This window comes from Piliocolobus tephrosceles, chromosome 14, assembly GCF_002776525.5.
Source record: "Piliocolobus tephrosceles isolate RC106 chromosome 14, ASM277652v3, whole genome shotgun sequence".
NCBI lineage: Eukaryota > Metazoa > Chordata > Mammalia > Primates > Cercopithecidae > Piliocolobus > Piliocolobus tephrosceles.
In genome coordinates this window covers 4,801,461-4,815,569 of record NC_045447.1, presented here as the reverse complement: position 1 = coordinate 4,815,569, position 14,109 = coordinate 4,801,461, and the positions used below count along the sequence as shown (strand labels likewise).

General features: G+C 56.9%; 1 protein-coding gene across 2 annotated transcripts; it reads right to left on the bottom strand.

Annotated features, from left to right (window-relative positions):
* Positions 1 to 233: 233 nt before the first annotated feature.
* Positions 234 to 8,649, bottom strand: SLC2A6 (solute carrier family 2 member 6). 2 transcript variants are annotated; one of them, XM_023188983.3, is made up of 10 exons: positions 8,449 to 8,645; positions 7,735 to 7,897; positions 6,532 to 6,738; positions 5,745 to 5,844; positions 4,910 to 5,121; positions 4,471 to 4,623; positions 3,161 to 3,269; positions 2,580 to 2,765; positions 2,267 to 2,412; positions 236 to 1,324 (listed from the first exon to the last, which is right to left on the bottom strand). In XM_023188983.3, exons 1-10 carry the CDS (start codon positions 8,538 to 8,540, stop codon positions 1,169 to 1,171), a joined length of 1,524 nt encoding a protein of 507 aa, XP_023044751.1. In that variant the 5' UTR covers positions 8,541 to 8,645; the 3' UTR covers positions 236 to 1,168. The 2 variants fall into 2 exon arrangements, with proteins under 2 accessions (XP_023044753.1, XP_023044751.1); XM_023188985.3 differs by lacking the exon at positions 2,580 to 2,765 and having other exon boundaries at positions 234 to 1,324; positions 8,449 to 8,649.
* Between the last annotated feature and the right edge of the window lie 5,460 nt (positions 8,650 to 14,109).

Below are 14,109 nucleotides of genomic sequence, written 5' to 3'. Positions count from 1 at the left end.
GTCCTGTCCCAAGGCTGCCTCTGGCATCACAGACAAGGAAAGTGACCTGCTCAAGGTCACACAGTTAGGAAGAGGAGCCTGTTAAGGGCGGGCCTTGCCGTGGGCTTCCCCTCACAGCAGCCTCTTCCCTGCCCTGCTTGGCTGTGGATCAGCAGTCAGTGGCCCTGGCAACCTTGGCTGGTTCGGGTCTAGCCTGGCTGCTGTGGGGGCTTCCCTCCTGGAGTAGACCCCACTCTTTCCTCGCTAGGGCTACAGGCCCAGTTCCTTTATTTTTATAAAAGGGTGAACACAGTTTGCGGATAGGAGCTGCCTGTTCCTAGAGGTTGGGCTGGGGCAGGAGGAAGTGGCCACGCCAGGTCCTTTGCCCTGGCTTTTTTTTGGGGGGGGGGCAGGGGGAATGGAGTTTCACTCTCGTCGCCCAGGCTGGGGTGCAATGGCATGATCTCAGCTCATTGCAGCCTCCACCTCCCGGGTCCAAGCAATTCTGCCAAGCAGCTGGAACTACAGGTGTGCGCCACCACACCTGACTTTTTTGTATTTGTTAGTAGAGACGGGGTTTTACCATGTTGGCCAGGCTGATCTTGAACTCCTGGCCTCGGGTAATCCGCCTGCTTCGGCCTCCAAAAGTGCTGGGATTACAGGCATGAGCCACTGTGCCTGGCCTGCCCTGGCTTTTGAAGTCCAGGATGTTCCCTGTGGTGTCCACAAGACTTGGGGGGGCGGGGGGTGCAGAGCTGGGTCTTCCTTGCACAGCCAGATGCCACCAGATCAGAACGCGACGATATGACTACATTACTTGGCTGCCTCCAGCCCTGTCCTCTCAGTCCTCCCCGTAGCCTTCTGTGGGGCGTGTCCTTCACGCAAGGGTAAAGGACTAGGTCTGAGGTCACCCAGCAGGGCCGTGTCCCTGGACGCAGGGTTGTGTGCTCTCCTGTGGCCCATGGCTACGTGCAGCACGGTGGGCCGCCTGAGCTAGGGCTGTGGCTGGACAGCAGTGCTACCTGTCCGGAGCCAGGGCCACGCGCTGCTGAGGCCCCATCACGCTGCTCTTCCTGTGCTCTGGCTGGTGGCAGGGATGACTGCTGCCTCTTGGTCCCAGGGTGCAGGATTGCAGCCAACACAGGCCCAGCCACTGGGGGTTTGGCCCCCTCCAGGCGGGGACCCTGACCTAGCGCAAGAAGGACCTTCTCCCCGTGCGGAAGAAGGACTCGATCTGCTCCAGGGACCGTCCCTTGGTCTCGGGCACACAGCAGCCTGTGAATACCAGGCTCACCAAGCAGATGGCCGCGAAGAAGAAGAAAGGCACCTGGAGGCCGAAGGCGCTCTGTGGGTGGAGAGTGGGGCCGGGTCACAGGGAGAAGATCCAGGGTCCTCCTGCCCCAGGAAGAGCTCATGGGCCCTGCTGGTAGCAACCAGCCATGTGGGGCGTCATCTGGTCCTTCCTGTGTTCAGAGACGGCTCCCCTACACCAGGGCTCCCCAACTGCCCCCAGGACAAATCTGAAGGCTTTAGCCCCCTGTTTGTGGCCCTTGAAGTCTGCATCCCCTCTGCCCCTCAGCCTTCCTCAGAGGCTGGGCCTTCTGGTCTCAGCTCAGGTAGCCCCTCCACACCCCTTACCCAGCGCTGGCGTCCCAGCTGTTCCACGCCGCAGCCTACAGGAGGCCCGCCCCACAGCCTGGTAGGCACGCAGGTTCTTCTTGGACCCTCTAAGCTGATGGACTCACTCTGGGTTGCCTGCCCTCCCCCAGCCCCACTGAGGGGACCACTGTGGGGACAGGTTAGGCGCTGGCCTGGGCTGCCCTAGCCAGCTTCTCCCTCATGGGAACTTACCCTGGGCCTCACGGATTCTGGCTGGTCACAGGGCCCGTAGTTTTGAATCTGGAGGCAGGGGGAGTGGGAGGGGAAGGGGGTACTGTGGGGGTGCGGCTGAGACCCAGTGCCCAGGAGGGCGGGAGATGGAGCACGGTGGTGAGGTGGTCTTCCTGGGCTCCTGGCAGGGTTCTGGGCCATGTCCTGCCCTGGCCTGGGAGGTAACCTGACTTCTCAGAACAGTCTCCTGAGCCTGTTCCTGTTTCTCGTAATGAAAAGCCTTTGCCGGACTGTCACATGACCACTCTGGGGCCTCTGAGTTCAGGGGGTGTGTGCTCATCTCCTAGGGTCACTGAGAGTTAGGGGCCTGACAGAGCTGGCCTTGGCATAGCCCCTGGCACTGAGAAGGATCCTAGTCAGTCAGAGAGGGCCTGGGGGCCCGGAGCTGAGCACTCACCACCACTGGCAGGAAGGACTTGGTGAGGACGAAGGCGGTGAGCCAGCTGGCCAGCACGCAGAGCCCCGAGGCCACACCACGGGCCCGCAGGGGCAGGACCTCAGACATGAGCAGCCAGGTGATGGGGCCCCAGCCCATAGCATAGCCTGCTCGGAGGAGGAGGAGGCAGGCTGAGGCCCTGTGGGGCGACTGGAGGCGGCTGTGTCTGTCTCCACTGAGCTGCTGAAGACCCCCTTCTCCAGCTACCCCGGACACATCACCCATCCCTTAACACCCGAGACAGCCTGCCCCTCTGAGCCACCGCCACACCTACCCATAATGAAGAACATGGTGGCCAGCAGGGGCACCAGGGTGAGGTAGCCAGCGGGTGCTGCCAGGGGCTGCGCCAAGTCCCCCCAGGACTCACTTTCCAGGCCCGCAGTGCTGTTGGGGCTCAGAGGCCTGGGGCCAAAGTGGATGTACAGCCCCAGAGTCAGGTTGGCAGCAAACATGATGGCCGCTGTGGACAGACAGGTGGCCTCGTGGGGCCAGGACCCTCTGAGCCAGCTGTTTCTCTCAGAGTTCTTTCTACAGAGCCCCTTGATACTTGCGTGGTCCAGCCCATGTCTGGGACTAGAGACCCCTAGCAGGGCAGCAAGCTCTGTCTCCAGCCACGTGTCAGGCTCCCACCATGCCCACCATGGAGTGTCACAGCCAGTGTATCCACTCGGAGCCCCAGTGGACCTTTCTGGAGCCACTGGCCAGGGCCAGGGCCAGGGCCCTGCTGATGCTACGGAGGCAGGTGCCCTGCAGTTCCCAGACACACAGCCCCACCCCGAGGCAGGCCTGCACACCCAACCCAGCCCCAACCCATGCAGAGCAGTGGGGCAGGAGGGCTGGCTGCAGGGTGCTTACCTGAGACGAAGAGCAGCACCTTGCGGCCAGCGAGGTCCATGGTGAGGGCAGCGATCAGCACAGACAGGAGCCGCACAGCCCCAACGATGGCTGCGTCGTCCTTCGGGGGCTATGGGGAGGGAGGCCACCAGGGTTGAAGGACTTGCCTGCTGTTCCCGTCCCCCTCCAGGACCCAGCTTGTCCCTGCCGGCACTGCAGGGGCTCAGGCCAGCAGCTCAGTGCAGGACTGAGTGGCCTGGCACCTGTAGCATGCTGGGCATCTACACTGTCCGAGCCTATGGGGCCTCCTGGGCAGGCACACATCTGCTCTGCCCACCACTACACTCAGCTGGCACAGAATCCAGGCGTGATGATGACTTGCCGAACCGTGCTGTGACTAATCTCCAAATCTCATCTCACTGTGAGCTTTGGGGCAGGCCAATGGAGACGTGCTGCTTTCTTCTTCTTGCGGAGGAGGAAGTTGAGGTTCACAGGGGAAAGTGACTTCCCTCATCAAGTGGCAGATGCCACAGGGCTCTGAACCTGGGGTCTATGGCCTCAAGGGGTCCACGTTTCTATAAAGCTGGTTTCCTTTGTAATCCCATGTATTTTATTTAATTTTAAAAATTTCTGTATGTTTTTAGAGACAGGGTATCGCTCTGTCACCAGGATGGAGCGCAGTGGTGAGATCGTGGCTCGCTGGAGTCTCAAACTCCCGGGCTTAGGTGATCCTCCCGCCTCAGTCTTGTGTTGGGATTATGCCAGTATTTTATTTTAGAACATTTAAGCTTTACTATTTTTTTTTTTTTTTTTTTTTGAGACGGAGTCTCGCTCTGTCGCCCGGGCTGGAGTGCAGTGGCCGGATCTCAGCTCACTGCAAGCTCCGCCTCCCAGGCTCACGCCATTCTCCTGCCTCAGCCTCCCGAGTAGCTGGGACTACAGACGCCCGCCACCTCGCCCAGCTAGTTTTTTTTTGTATTGTTAGTAGAGACGGGGTTTCACCGTGTTAGCCAGGATGGTCTCGATCTCCTGACCTCGTGATCCGCCCATCTCGGCCTCCCAAAGTGCTGGGATTACAGGCTTGAGCCACCGCACCCAGCCTAAGCTTTTCTTAAAAACATTCTGAGAAGAGGTGAAGGCACAGGAACTGTCTCCACATGGCCCAGATCTCAGATCTTGCTGTGGCATCCCTGACACCTGGCACAGAGCAGGTGTGGGTAAGGCCGGGGGTTGGGTAAATGTAGGAGCAGGCCCTGCCTCCCAAGCCAGGCCTGCCCTGCCAGCCTCCAGGGGACCCCGTGGGTGGGCGCCGGCCGGGGCTGGGCTCTCACCAGCAGGACAGCGGTGCTGTCGAAGATGGACTGCAGGTAGACCAGGATGGGCGTGATGCCCGTCAGCTGCTGCAGGAGACGCATCAGCAAGGCCACGGCGATGGGCCGGCACACGTGGGGGGCCCGTACCTCAGCCCACGACACTCGGCTGCTCTGAAACACAAGGCTGCCACTGAGGGCGTTGGGCCAGCCTCTCCAGCAGGCGCCATCCTGCCCCGGACTGCCAGGCGTTGGGTGGGACCCCCTTTTTTCTCTCCTCCAGGAAAGAACCAGCTTACCAGGCCACCCAGGCTCTGGGGACAGCCCCCCAACCCCAATCCAGGCACTTGGATTAGTGGGAACTACTGTGGTCCTATCTTCCAGGAAAAGCCTCCACGGCCACACAGAGCTGAAGTGTGGGAGGCGGGCCTGCCAGGCTTGTGCGCACACCCTCCTGCACCTGTCTCCGGACGTTGTCCTGGATCTGCTCAAACTCCCAGTGGACATCGGCGTCCGTCCCGCGCAGCCAGGCCAGCGCCCGCAGGGCCTCCTCATCCCTGCCCCGAGAGAGCAGGAAGCGCGGCGAGTTGGGCATGAAGCTGAGCAGCAGGATCATGACGAGCACAGGCGCCTCCCCGGCCACAGCCAGCCAGCGCCACGGCAGCAGGAGGCCTGGGGGCGAGGAGTGGGTGAGGGGCCAGGTCCAGGCCTGGCAGAGCCCTTTCCCTCTGGAGCCTCTGAATAACCTCATCTGCCCTTTAAGGTCTAGTCCAAGGGCCACCTCCTATAGGAAGCCTACCCTGATTGCCCCAGGCAGGGTGGGGCTGTAGGGATTGTTCAGCCCCTGGCACATAGTGGAGTCCTTAGAAAGTCTTAGGGCCAGGGCAGGATGAGGAAGGACTAGGCTGGGCAGGCAAGGCCCTGGGCCTCTACCCAAGACCTCCGTGCCCCCTCAACTGAGCAGCTGCATGTACTATGATTTCTTTTCTATCTGGACTTCCCATCTGAGATGGCATCTGATGGAAGCTTTCTGCCGTTAAAATATAGTCTGGCGACTGTGGGTCCAGGAGAAGCCCTGGCTGCCCCAGCTAGGGACTGGGCCTGTGGCTAGAGGGGCAGGCCCTGCCTGGAGGTGCGCAGCAAGGTGCTGGCTGAGTGGGGCCGGGATGCCAGATCTCTTGCCTCTCAGCCCAGGATCTGTTCTGGGGCAAATGATTCCTTTTCCACCCATGTCTACCTTGGCAGCACCCACCCCTCCCGCCAGCCTGCACACAGGAGTGCAGGGCCATACTTGCCAAGGGCGTAGAGAGACAGGGATCCGAACACTGCCATGAGCTGGGGTGTGGCCCCCAGAGCCCCACGAACGCCTGGGGGAGCAATCTCAGACACGTACACCTGCAAGACACAGCCGCCGCACCTGGTTTTGCTGAGAATGCAGGTTCCTAGGCCTGGCCAAGATGGGAGGGGCAGCCCCTGTGAACCCCGGAAAGTGGGAAGTGGAGGCTTTCTGGTGGGGCTGTGTCCTGGTCATGACTCACTGCAGGACCTTGGGCGGCCTGCCTGATCTCCCTCTGTCCTCAGTTTCCCTAACTGTGAGGTGGGTGGAAGGACTTAGCTCGGAAATGAGCAGCATGATGCTGGGAAGGAGGCCCGAGGGCTCCCAGGCTCCAGGGCTGAGCAGGTGAGTCCATGCCTCCCAGTGAGTTCTGTCTCCTCTGCTGGGCTCGCCAGGCCCCGTGTGGAGTACCGGATAAGATAAGAAGGTCTCAGGGAGGGTGTAGGGCAGGGACTTCCCTCTTCTACCCATTGCTCAATGCGGATTCTCTCCAATTGAGTAATACATCTGACCAGTCAAGAAATGGGGTAGAAGGCTTGGAAAGTCCAGAGTGGGGGCAGCTGGGGACCTGGAGACAATTTCCCCCAAATTAGCTGCCCTGCTGGGGGTGAGCTGAGGGCATCCGCAGGGAAGGCAAACAATTCTCATTGCCCAGAAGGCATGGAGGCCGGGAGGCCTTAGTCAGACGGAGGCTCAGCACCAATACAGAGGCACTGGGGCCCCTGGGTGGGAAGGCCTGGCCTTACCGGGATGCAGGCAGCTGTGAGCCCCCCGGCGAAGCCCGTCAGCGTCCTTCCAAGCAGCAGCATCCAGAGGCCATGCGCACCTGCCATGAGCGCGTAGCCGGCCGCCGATGGCACAGCTGAGAACATGATGCTCAGCTTCCGGCCCAGGAGGTCATTGAGGATCATGGCACTCAGGCCTCCGGCTGCTGCTCCCAAGGTGAACACGGACTGCAGGGGAAGGGGGTGCAGGGCAGATATGTCTGGGCACTGCACACTCCACTCTCATCAGAGTCCAGGGACAGCTTCTTCCCCAGGCCTACCCCAGGAGCTGGTCAAGCACTTGGCCAAGTCAAGCACTTGAAGCAGGGAGCCTCCTGTCTTTAAGGGACAGCCATTTGTTAGGGATGCTCAAACAGGGAGTTCGGCTCTAAGGAAGAGGCACTGCCACATATACACAGTGGTTCTGTCCAGCCTGATGTTTAAATGTCTAATATTTTAATACAGGAGAATTCTGTGACTTGAAGGCCCTGGGCTTTAAGATTTGGAGGTTCTTAAGTTCCCTGTACAGCAGCAACTGGGACCCTCTCTGGACCCTGCTAACTGGTAGTGGGACCTGGGCACATTGCCCAGCCTGTCTGAGCCTCGGTTTCTTGGGCTGTCTTACAGGGAGAGCACAAGTTCTACCTCGTGGGGTTGGCCCTGGGAGTCAATGAACGTTCAGTGCCCAACACGTGCCTGGCACATAGGAAGTGCTCAGTAAACCTTATCTTAACTACTATGTTGTAACTATATCTGAGGCTATTAAGATTGTAATTCTAGACTCTGGGACTTTGGGATCTTCCTCTCCATCAGCCCACAATCTGTCCTGCAGACCCTCCTTGCCCCAGCCAGTGCCTCTCCCCACTGACACCTGATACCCTTGCCCCCATCCAGCCAACTGTGGGTGTGGGGACCTGGGGAAGCCTCAACCCCACCTAGTGTAGACCCTGACAGCCACCTCCCCACCTGCTCCTTCCTTCACTCTCTCCACTGGCTTTCAGTTCCTCATTTCAGAGGAATCCTGTAGCTTTACCCCACCCACCAGCGGCCTGGATGGCTGGGGGAGGGGGGACCAGGGCCCTGGAGGGGCTCCCAAGGTAGAGAATTTGGGAGGTCCCTAGCTGGAGACAAGGTTCAGCAGGTCCCTGCTCCCTGCACCCACCCTCCTCCTAGGATGGTCCTTACCCCGAACCAGGATGCCTGGGATTTGGTCAGATGCAGGTCGGGATCCAAGGAGTGCTCCAGGGCTGGGATGACAGGGGATGTGTAGACCAGAGCATATCCAAAGCTGAAATTGCCAAGCACTGCGGCGAAGGTGGCCAGGAACACCCTTTTGTTCTGCAGGGCCCTGGTGATGGTGGCGGACAAAAGGACCAGGGTCTCTGAGTCCCTCCTCCAGGAACCATTGCCTTTTCTGAACCCAGTGGCTGCCCAGCTCAGCGGGCAGTGCTGGGGAGGCCTGGGTCCAAGGCCATTCAGGTTCCCAGGGCCTGAGCCCCAGCTCCCCTGGGAAATTCCCAGGCCATTGTTAGCTCATCGGGGTGGCTGAGCCTCTGGTGCTGGGGCCTTTTCTCCGGAAGAGAAGGCTCTGGTTCTGCCCCCAGGTCTGCGGCTGGAGGCTTGCTATGTGACCTCAGGCAGCCCCCTTGCTCGCTGGGACCTCAGTCTTCCTGTCTGTGGCAGTAGGGGGCTGGGCCCGGTACTCCCGTGGATCGTTCCTTCCCTTAGGGGGACCGGTTCCTTAAATAGGAGTAGCGTGTCCGCGACAGGAGGGAGCCAGATGGCCCCTCGGTGGCGACTAGGTCAGGGGAGGCCCAGGGTGGGAGCGTGCCGCCGGCTGCAGGGAACCAGAGCCACCCCCAGGCCCCACCCCCCAGTCCCCAACCCAGTGACTCTCACCCGACCCGCGCCCTGTCCCCTGGCGACGGGGGAGGCTTCTCGGGGAAGGTGTCGTAGTCCGGGCCCTCGGCTCCCAGCAGCGGCTCCTGCATGGCCGGGTCTCTCTCCGGGCGAGCGGAGGGCGCTCAGACTGGAGCAGCCGCACCGGGGCCGCAGCTCCACCGGCCAGGCTCCGCCCCTCGGCCGCGATTGGCTGCGGGAGGGCCCTGCAGAGCCGCGCCGGCCAATGAGACGGCCGCACGCTGTCCCGATGCTCGGATGCGGACCCGGCTTCCCAGGGCGCGGCCCGCACCGCGTGCGCACCCGAAGGTCCCGCCCCCGAGACAGGATGGGGGGTCCCAGGGCGGAGCCCCTGCCCGATCGTCCGGGGTCCTCGCGGAGGGCCGGGAGCTGCTCACCCGGGCGGCTTTTGCAGGCCTGACTGCGGCAATGCGCGCAGGCCTCGTCGTACCTGCTCCCGCGGGATGGAAACCGAGGCCCAGAGAGGTGAAGCCGTTTGCCAGGTCACAGCGAGTGCGCACCTCGCTCCGCCTTATGCTCTAGCCCTCCCTGTTGCGTGGCGTCTCAGGGCCACCTCTGCCCTGGCTCTCCCTGGCACCAGGGAATCGCGGTGTGTCAGGGCAGCAGCGGATGTGCGGGACGAAGGAGGCAGGAGGGGCCGGGCGGGGCGCTGTGGGCAGCTGCAGTGGGCGAGGTCTGTATCCTCCACCCCAGGCTCTGATGGTAGAAATAACCTGAACTCGTGACACGGCACCCAGGTAGTAAGATAACATTGAAAAATAAGAAAAGCAGAAATGGAAAATTCCCGGGAAGCCCGTCCTCAAAAAATCCCACAGCAGTTCCACCTCTCCCTTTGGGCCTTTCGGGAAGAGGCCGAAATCACACCCTGCTCTGCTGGATGGACGTGCCACACACGCTTTTAAACGGATCCTTTGTTGCTGAGTATTTGGGTCATTTCCCATGTTTAGCTATTAACGTAGTAAAGCGTTTTTAAAAGTTAGAATTCCCCTTATTATGATTGAAATAAAACCATAATAGAACGATAAGGAAAATCAATCCATCTCCCATCAGCCTGACCTTGAAGGCATTTTAGCCTCTTTCCTTCCAGTCTTTTCCCCATGTGCCTATTTTGCGTATTTGCTATTGGGGCCCCCATTAAATCCTGTAGCCCCTTTACATCATCGTTTTCTTGCCATCAAGATCATAGGCTTTGGACTCAGGCACACCCGCTATGGTGATCAGACTGCACAATCCTCATGGCCATATATATACATATATGTATGTATTTTTACATGCATGCATATATGTATTTTTACACGCATGCATACATGCATTTATTTTTACACGCACACATACACGAATGTATTTTTACATGCATGCATACACACATGTATTTTACATGCATGCATACACGCATGTGTTTAATACATGCATACATGTTTGTTTTTACATAAATGCATACATGTTTGTTTTACATACATGCATATAGTATGTTTTTACATATAAGCATATATGTATGTTTTTACATATAAGCATATATATGTATGTTTTTACATATAAACATATATATGTATTTTTTTTTGAGACAGAGTCTCGCTCTGTTGCCCAGGCTGGAGTGCAGTGGTGCTATCTATCTCAGCTTACTGCAACCTCTGCCTCCTGGGTTCAAGTGATCATCCTGCCTCAGCCTCCCAAGTAGCTGGGATTACAGGCATGTGCCACCACACTCAGCTAATTTTTGTATTTTTAGTGGAGACGGGGTTTCACCATGTTGGCCAGGCACAGACCTCGTGATCCTCCTGCTTGAGCCTCAGAAAGTTCTGGGATTATAGGTGTGAGCCACTGCACTTGGCCTTCTCTTTTTTTTTAAATGTATTTTTTTTGTTTTAAAATCAACTTTAGGCCAGGCACAGTGGTGTGTGCCTGTCACAGCATTTAGGAGGCCAAGGTAGGAGGACTGCTTGGGGTCAGGAGTCTGACACCAGCCTGGGCAACAAAGTGAGACCCTGTCTCTACAAAAAACTAAAAAAAATTATCCAGGTGTGATGGCGAGTGCCTGTGGTCCCAGCTACTCAGAAGGCAGAGGTGGGAAGATTGCTTCAGCCCAGGAGTTTGAGGCTGCAGTGAGCTGTGATCACACCACAGCACTCCAGCCTGTTGTGTGCTGGAGTGAGAGGGAGAGCCTCCTTGAAAAATAAAATACAAGAAAAATCAACTTTGTTAAGCTACAATTTATACACAGTAAAATGAATCCATTTTAAGTATAGGTTGATGAGTTTTGACAATTGTATAACCCCGAACACCCCCAATCAAGATATAAAACATTTCCACCATTTCTTTCTTTTATCTTTTTTTGAGATGGAGTCTCACTCTGTTGCCCAGGCTGGAGTGCAGTGGTGCGATCTTGGCTCACTGCAACCTCCGACTACCTGGTTCAAGTGATTCTCCTGCCTCAGTCTTCCGAGTAGTTGGGATTACAGGCGCCTACCATCACACCTGGTTAATTTTTGCATTTTTAGTAGAGACAGGGTTTCACCGTGTTGGCCAGGCTGGTAGCTGGGATTACAGGCACCCACCACCACACCTGGATAATTTTTGCATTTTTAGTAGAGACAGGGTTTCACTGTGTTGGCCAGGCTGGTCTCAAACTTCCAACCTCAGGTGATCTGCCCGCCTTGGCCTCCCAAAGTGCTGGGATTACAGGTGTGAGTCACCACGCCTAGCCCATTTCCACCCTTCTAGAAGGTTTCTTTGTGCCTCTCTGAAGTCAACCTCCTTTCCCTGCTCACCAGTAAACTATTAATCTGCTTTCTGTGACAATAGATTAGAGTGGTCTTATAAAGAGAACCTATGTGAAGTACTCTTTTGTCTGCCTTCTTTATTCAGCATGTTTGTGAGATTTATCCATATGCTGATTTTTCAGTGGTGTGTCCTTTTTTGCAGCCGCATAGTATAGTGTTTTACGGATGTAGCACAGTTTTTTGCTAAAAGGATGAGCCGGTGTGAGCCTTCTTGCACAGAACGCTGTTTAACGCCTTTTTTTTTTTTTTTTTTTTTTTGAGACGGAGTCTCGCTCTGTCACCCAGGCTGGAGTACAGTGGCCGGATCTCAGCTCACTGCAAGCTCCACCTCCCGGGTTTACACCATTCTCCTGCCTCAGCCTCCCGAGTAGCTGGGACTACAGGCACCTGCCACCTCGCCCGGCTAGTTTTTTTTGGTTTTTAGTAGAGATGGGGTTTCACTGGGTTAGCCAGGATGGTCTCGATCTCCTGACCTCGTGATCCGCCCATCTTGGCCTCCCAAAGTGCTGGGATTACAGGCGTGAGCCACTGTGCCCGGCCAATGCCTTTTTTTTGAGACAGAGTCTGGCTCTGTCACCCAGCCTGGAGTGCAGTGGCGCCATCTCAGCTTACTGCAAGCTCCACCTCCTGGGTTCACACGATTCTCCTGCCTCAGCCTCCTAAGTAGCTGGAACTACAGGCGCCCGCCACCATGCCCGGCTAATTTTTTGTATTTTTAGTAAAGACGGGGTTTCACTGTGTTAGCCAGGATGGTCTCGATCTCCTGACCTCATGATCCGCCTTCCTCGGCCTCCCAAAGTGCTGAGATTACAGGCGTGAGTCACCGCACCCGGCCCTGTTTAACAGACTTTTAATGTTAAAGGTTGGGTGGATGAACCCGAATTTGTAATGAATCTTCTGTCATGGGCATCAAAGCTGTTTCAAACTGTAGGGGTAGTAAAGGTGGAATCTGTTTCCTCACCCATTATTACAAGACCAGCAGATCCACGTGCCTGCTCCGCAGTGACTCTGTGACACACCAGTACCCCACAGCAGCAGGGTTCACAGCAGGGAAGAGTTTAGTGATTGCAGGGCTCTGAGCAAGGAGATGGGAGGAGACCCCATGCCTGGCCACTGTCAGTAGTTTCATTGGTACACAGGACCCAAAAGAACATCTCAAATGGAACCTTTGTCTGGGAGTGGTGGCTCCCGCCTGTAATCCCACCACTTTGGGAGGCCGAGACAGGCGGATCACCTGAAGTCAGGAGTTCGAGACCAGCCTGGCCAACATGGGGAAACTCCGCCTCTACTAAAAATACAAAGAATTAGCCAGGTGTGGTGGCAGGCGCCTGTAATCCCAGCTGCCTGGGAGGCTGAGGCGAGAGAATCACTTGAATCCAGGAGGCGGAGGTTGCAGTGAGCCGAGATCGCGCCATTGTACTTCAGCCTGGGCAACCAGAGGAAAACTCTGTCTCAAAAAAAAAAAAAAAAAAGGAAACCTTTGTAATGTTCAAGTTGTTATCTATAGGGCAGTGAGGTGAGGGAGAGCTGCAATCTTGTAACAGAGTCTATGTGATTCTAATGCAACAGGCACCAAAAAACTTGGAGGTCATTGAGCAAGTTGACCTAGTGATGGATGCTGAATGTGCTACAAGCCTGGTTTATTCTCTCTCTTTTTTTTTTTTTAGGCGGAGTCTCGCTCTGTCGCCCGGACTGGAGTGCAGTGGCCGGATCTCAGTTCACTGCAAGCTCCGCCTCCTGGGTTTAGGCCATTCTCCTGCCTCAGCCTCCCGAGTAGCTGGGACTACAGGCGCCCGCCACCTCGCCCGGCTAGTTTTTTTGTATTTTTAGTAGAGACGGGGTTTCACCGTGTTAGCCAGGATGGTCTCGATCTCCTGATCTAGTGATCCGCCTGTCTCGGCCTCCCAAAGTGCTGGGATTACAGGCTTGAGCCACTGCGCCCAGCCGCCTGGTTTATTCTCATTTCTCCTCCTCTCTTCCTCCTTGATTAATTTTATAAAGTTTATAGGGATGGTCTCATCATCATCAGGGCCATGGGTGACAGTTCTATAACAAAAGGCAGGTTCACAAGAGAAAAGCACACCAGATTTACTTAATCAAAGCTTTAGGTGACAGGGAGCCATCAGAAGTGGAGACTCGGAGACCCAGGGAGGACGGTTCCCGTGCTTAGAGTCGGTGGAGAATGGGCAGCCATGTGGACAGGTGTGAGACGGCACGGGATGCCTGTGGGGGTGGACTGTGGGGAGACTGGCGAGGCCAGCTGTGCAGATCCCCCTTGGCCTCTCTGTGCAGTGCTTCCTCCCCTGGGTATGGGGCAGAACCCCCGGAGCAAGGGTCTTACGACCCACAGTCAGACAAGGTGGGCATGGCCATCTCCTCCCCAGAAAGGCAGGGAGGGTTCGAGTCATGTGTCTAGGTCTCGTGGCTGGCTTTGGGAGAGAGGGGCTCTACTGTGCATGACCCACCTGGGGAAAGAGGAATTCTGGCTTCTGTGACTTGCTGCGGGGGAGAAAGAGAGTGGGAGACAGGAGAGGAGGAGAAGGTTGGCGAAAGACTTGGGATGCACCAGAGGACTTCTGGTTTCCTTTAGTCCTGAATCCTCGTGCCAGGCACCCTGCTTGTGGGGATCATGGTCTGAACCCCAACAAACCATTTTTGCTGTTAAAATTAACATGAGGCCGGGCGCGGTGGCTCAAGCCTGTAATCCCAGCACTTTGGGAGGCCGAGACGGGCGGATCACGAGGTCAGGAGATCGAGACCATCCTGGCTAATACGGAGAAACCTCGTCTCTACTAAAAAATACAAAAAAACTAGCCGGGCGAGGTGGCGGGCGCCTGTAGTCCCAGCTACTCGGGAGGCT

What these genes read in the sequence shown, in the direction of transcription:
- SLC2A6 (XM_023188983.3), bottom strand. Translation starts at nt 8,540, where the DNA reads ATGCAGGAGCCGCTGCTGGGAGCCGAGGGCCCGGACTACGACACCTTC. An exon ending in CCTGTCTCTCTACGCCCTTG is followed by an intron (nt 5,122 to 5,744) that starts GCAAGTATGGCC and finishes CCTCGCCCCCAG; the next exon opens with GCCTCCTGCTGCCGTGGCGC. An exon ending in AGGACAACGTCCGGAGACAG is followed by an intron (nt 4,624 to 4,909) that starts GTGCAGGAGGGT and finishes CTTGTGTTTCAG; the next exon opens with AGCAGCCGAGTGTCGTGGGC.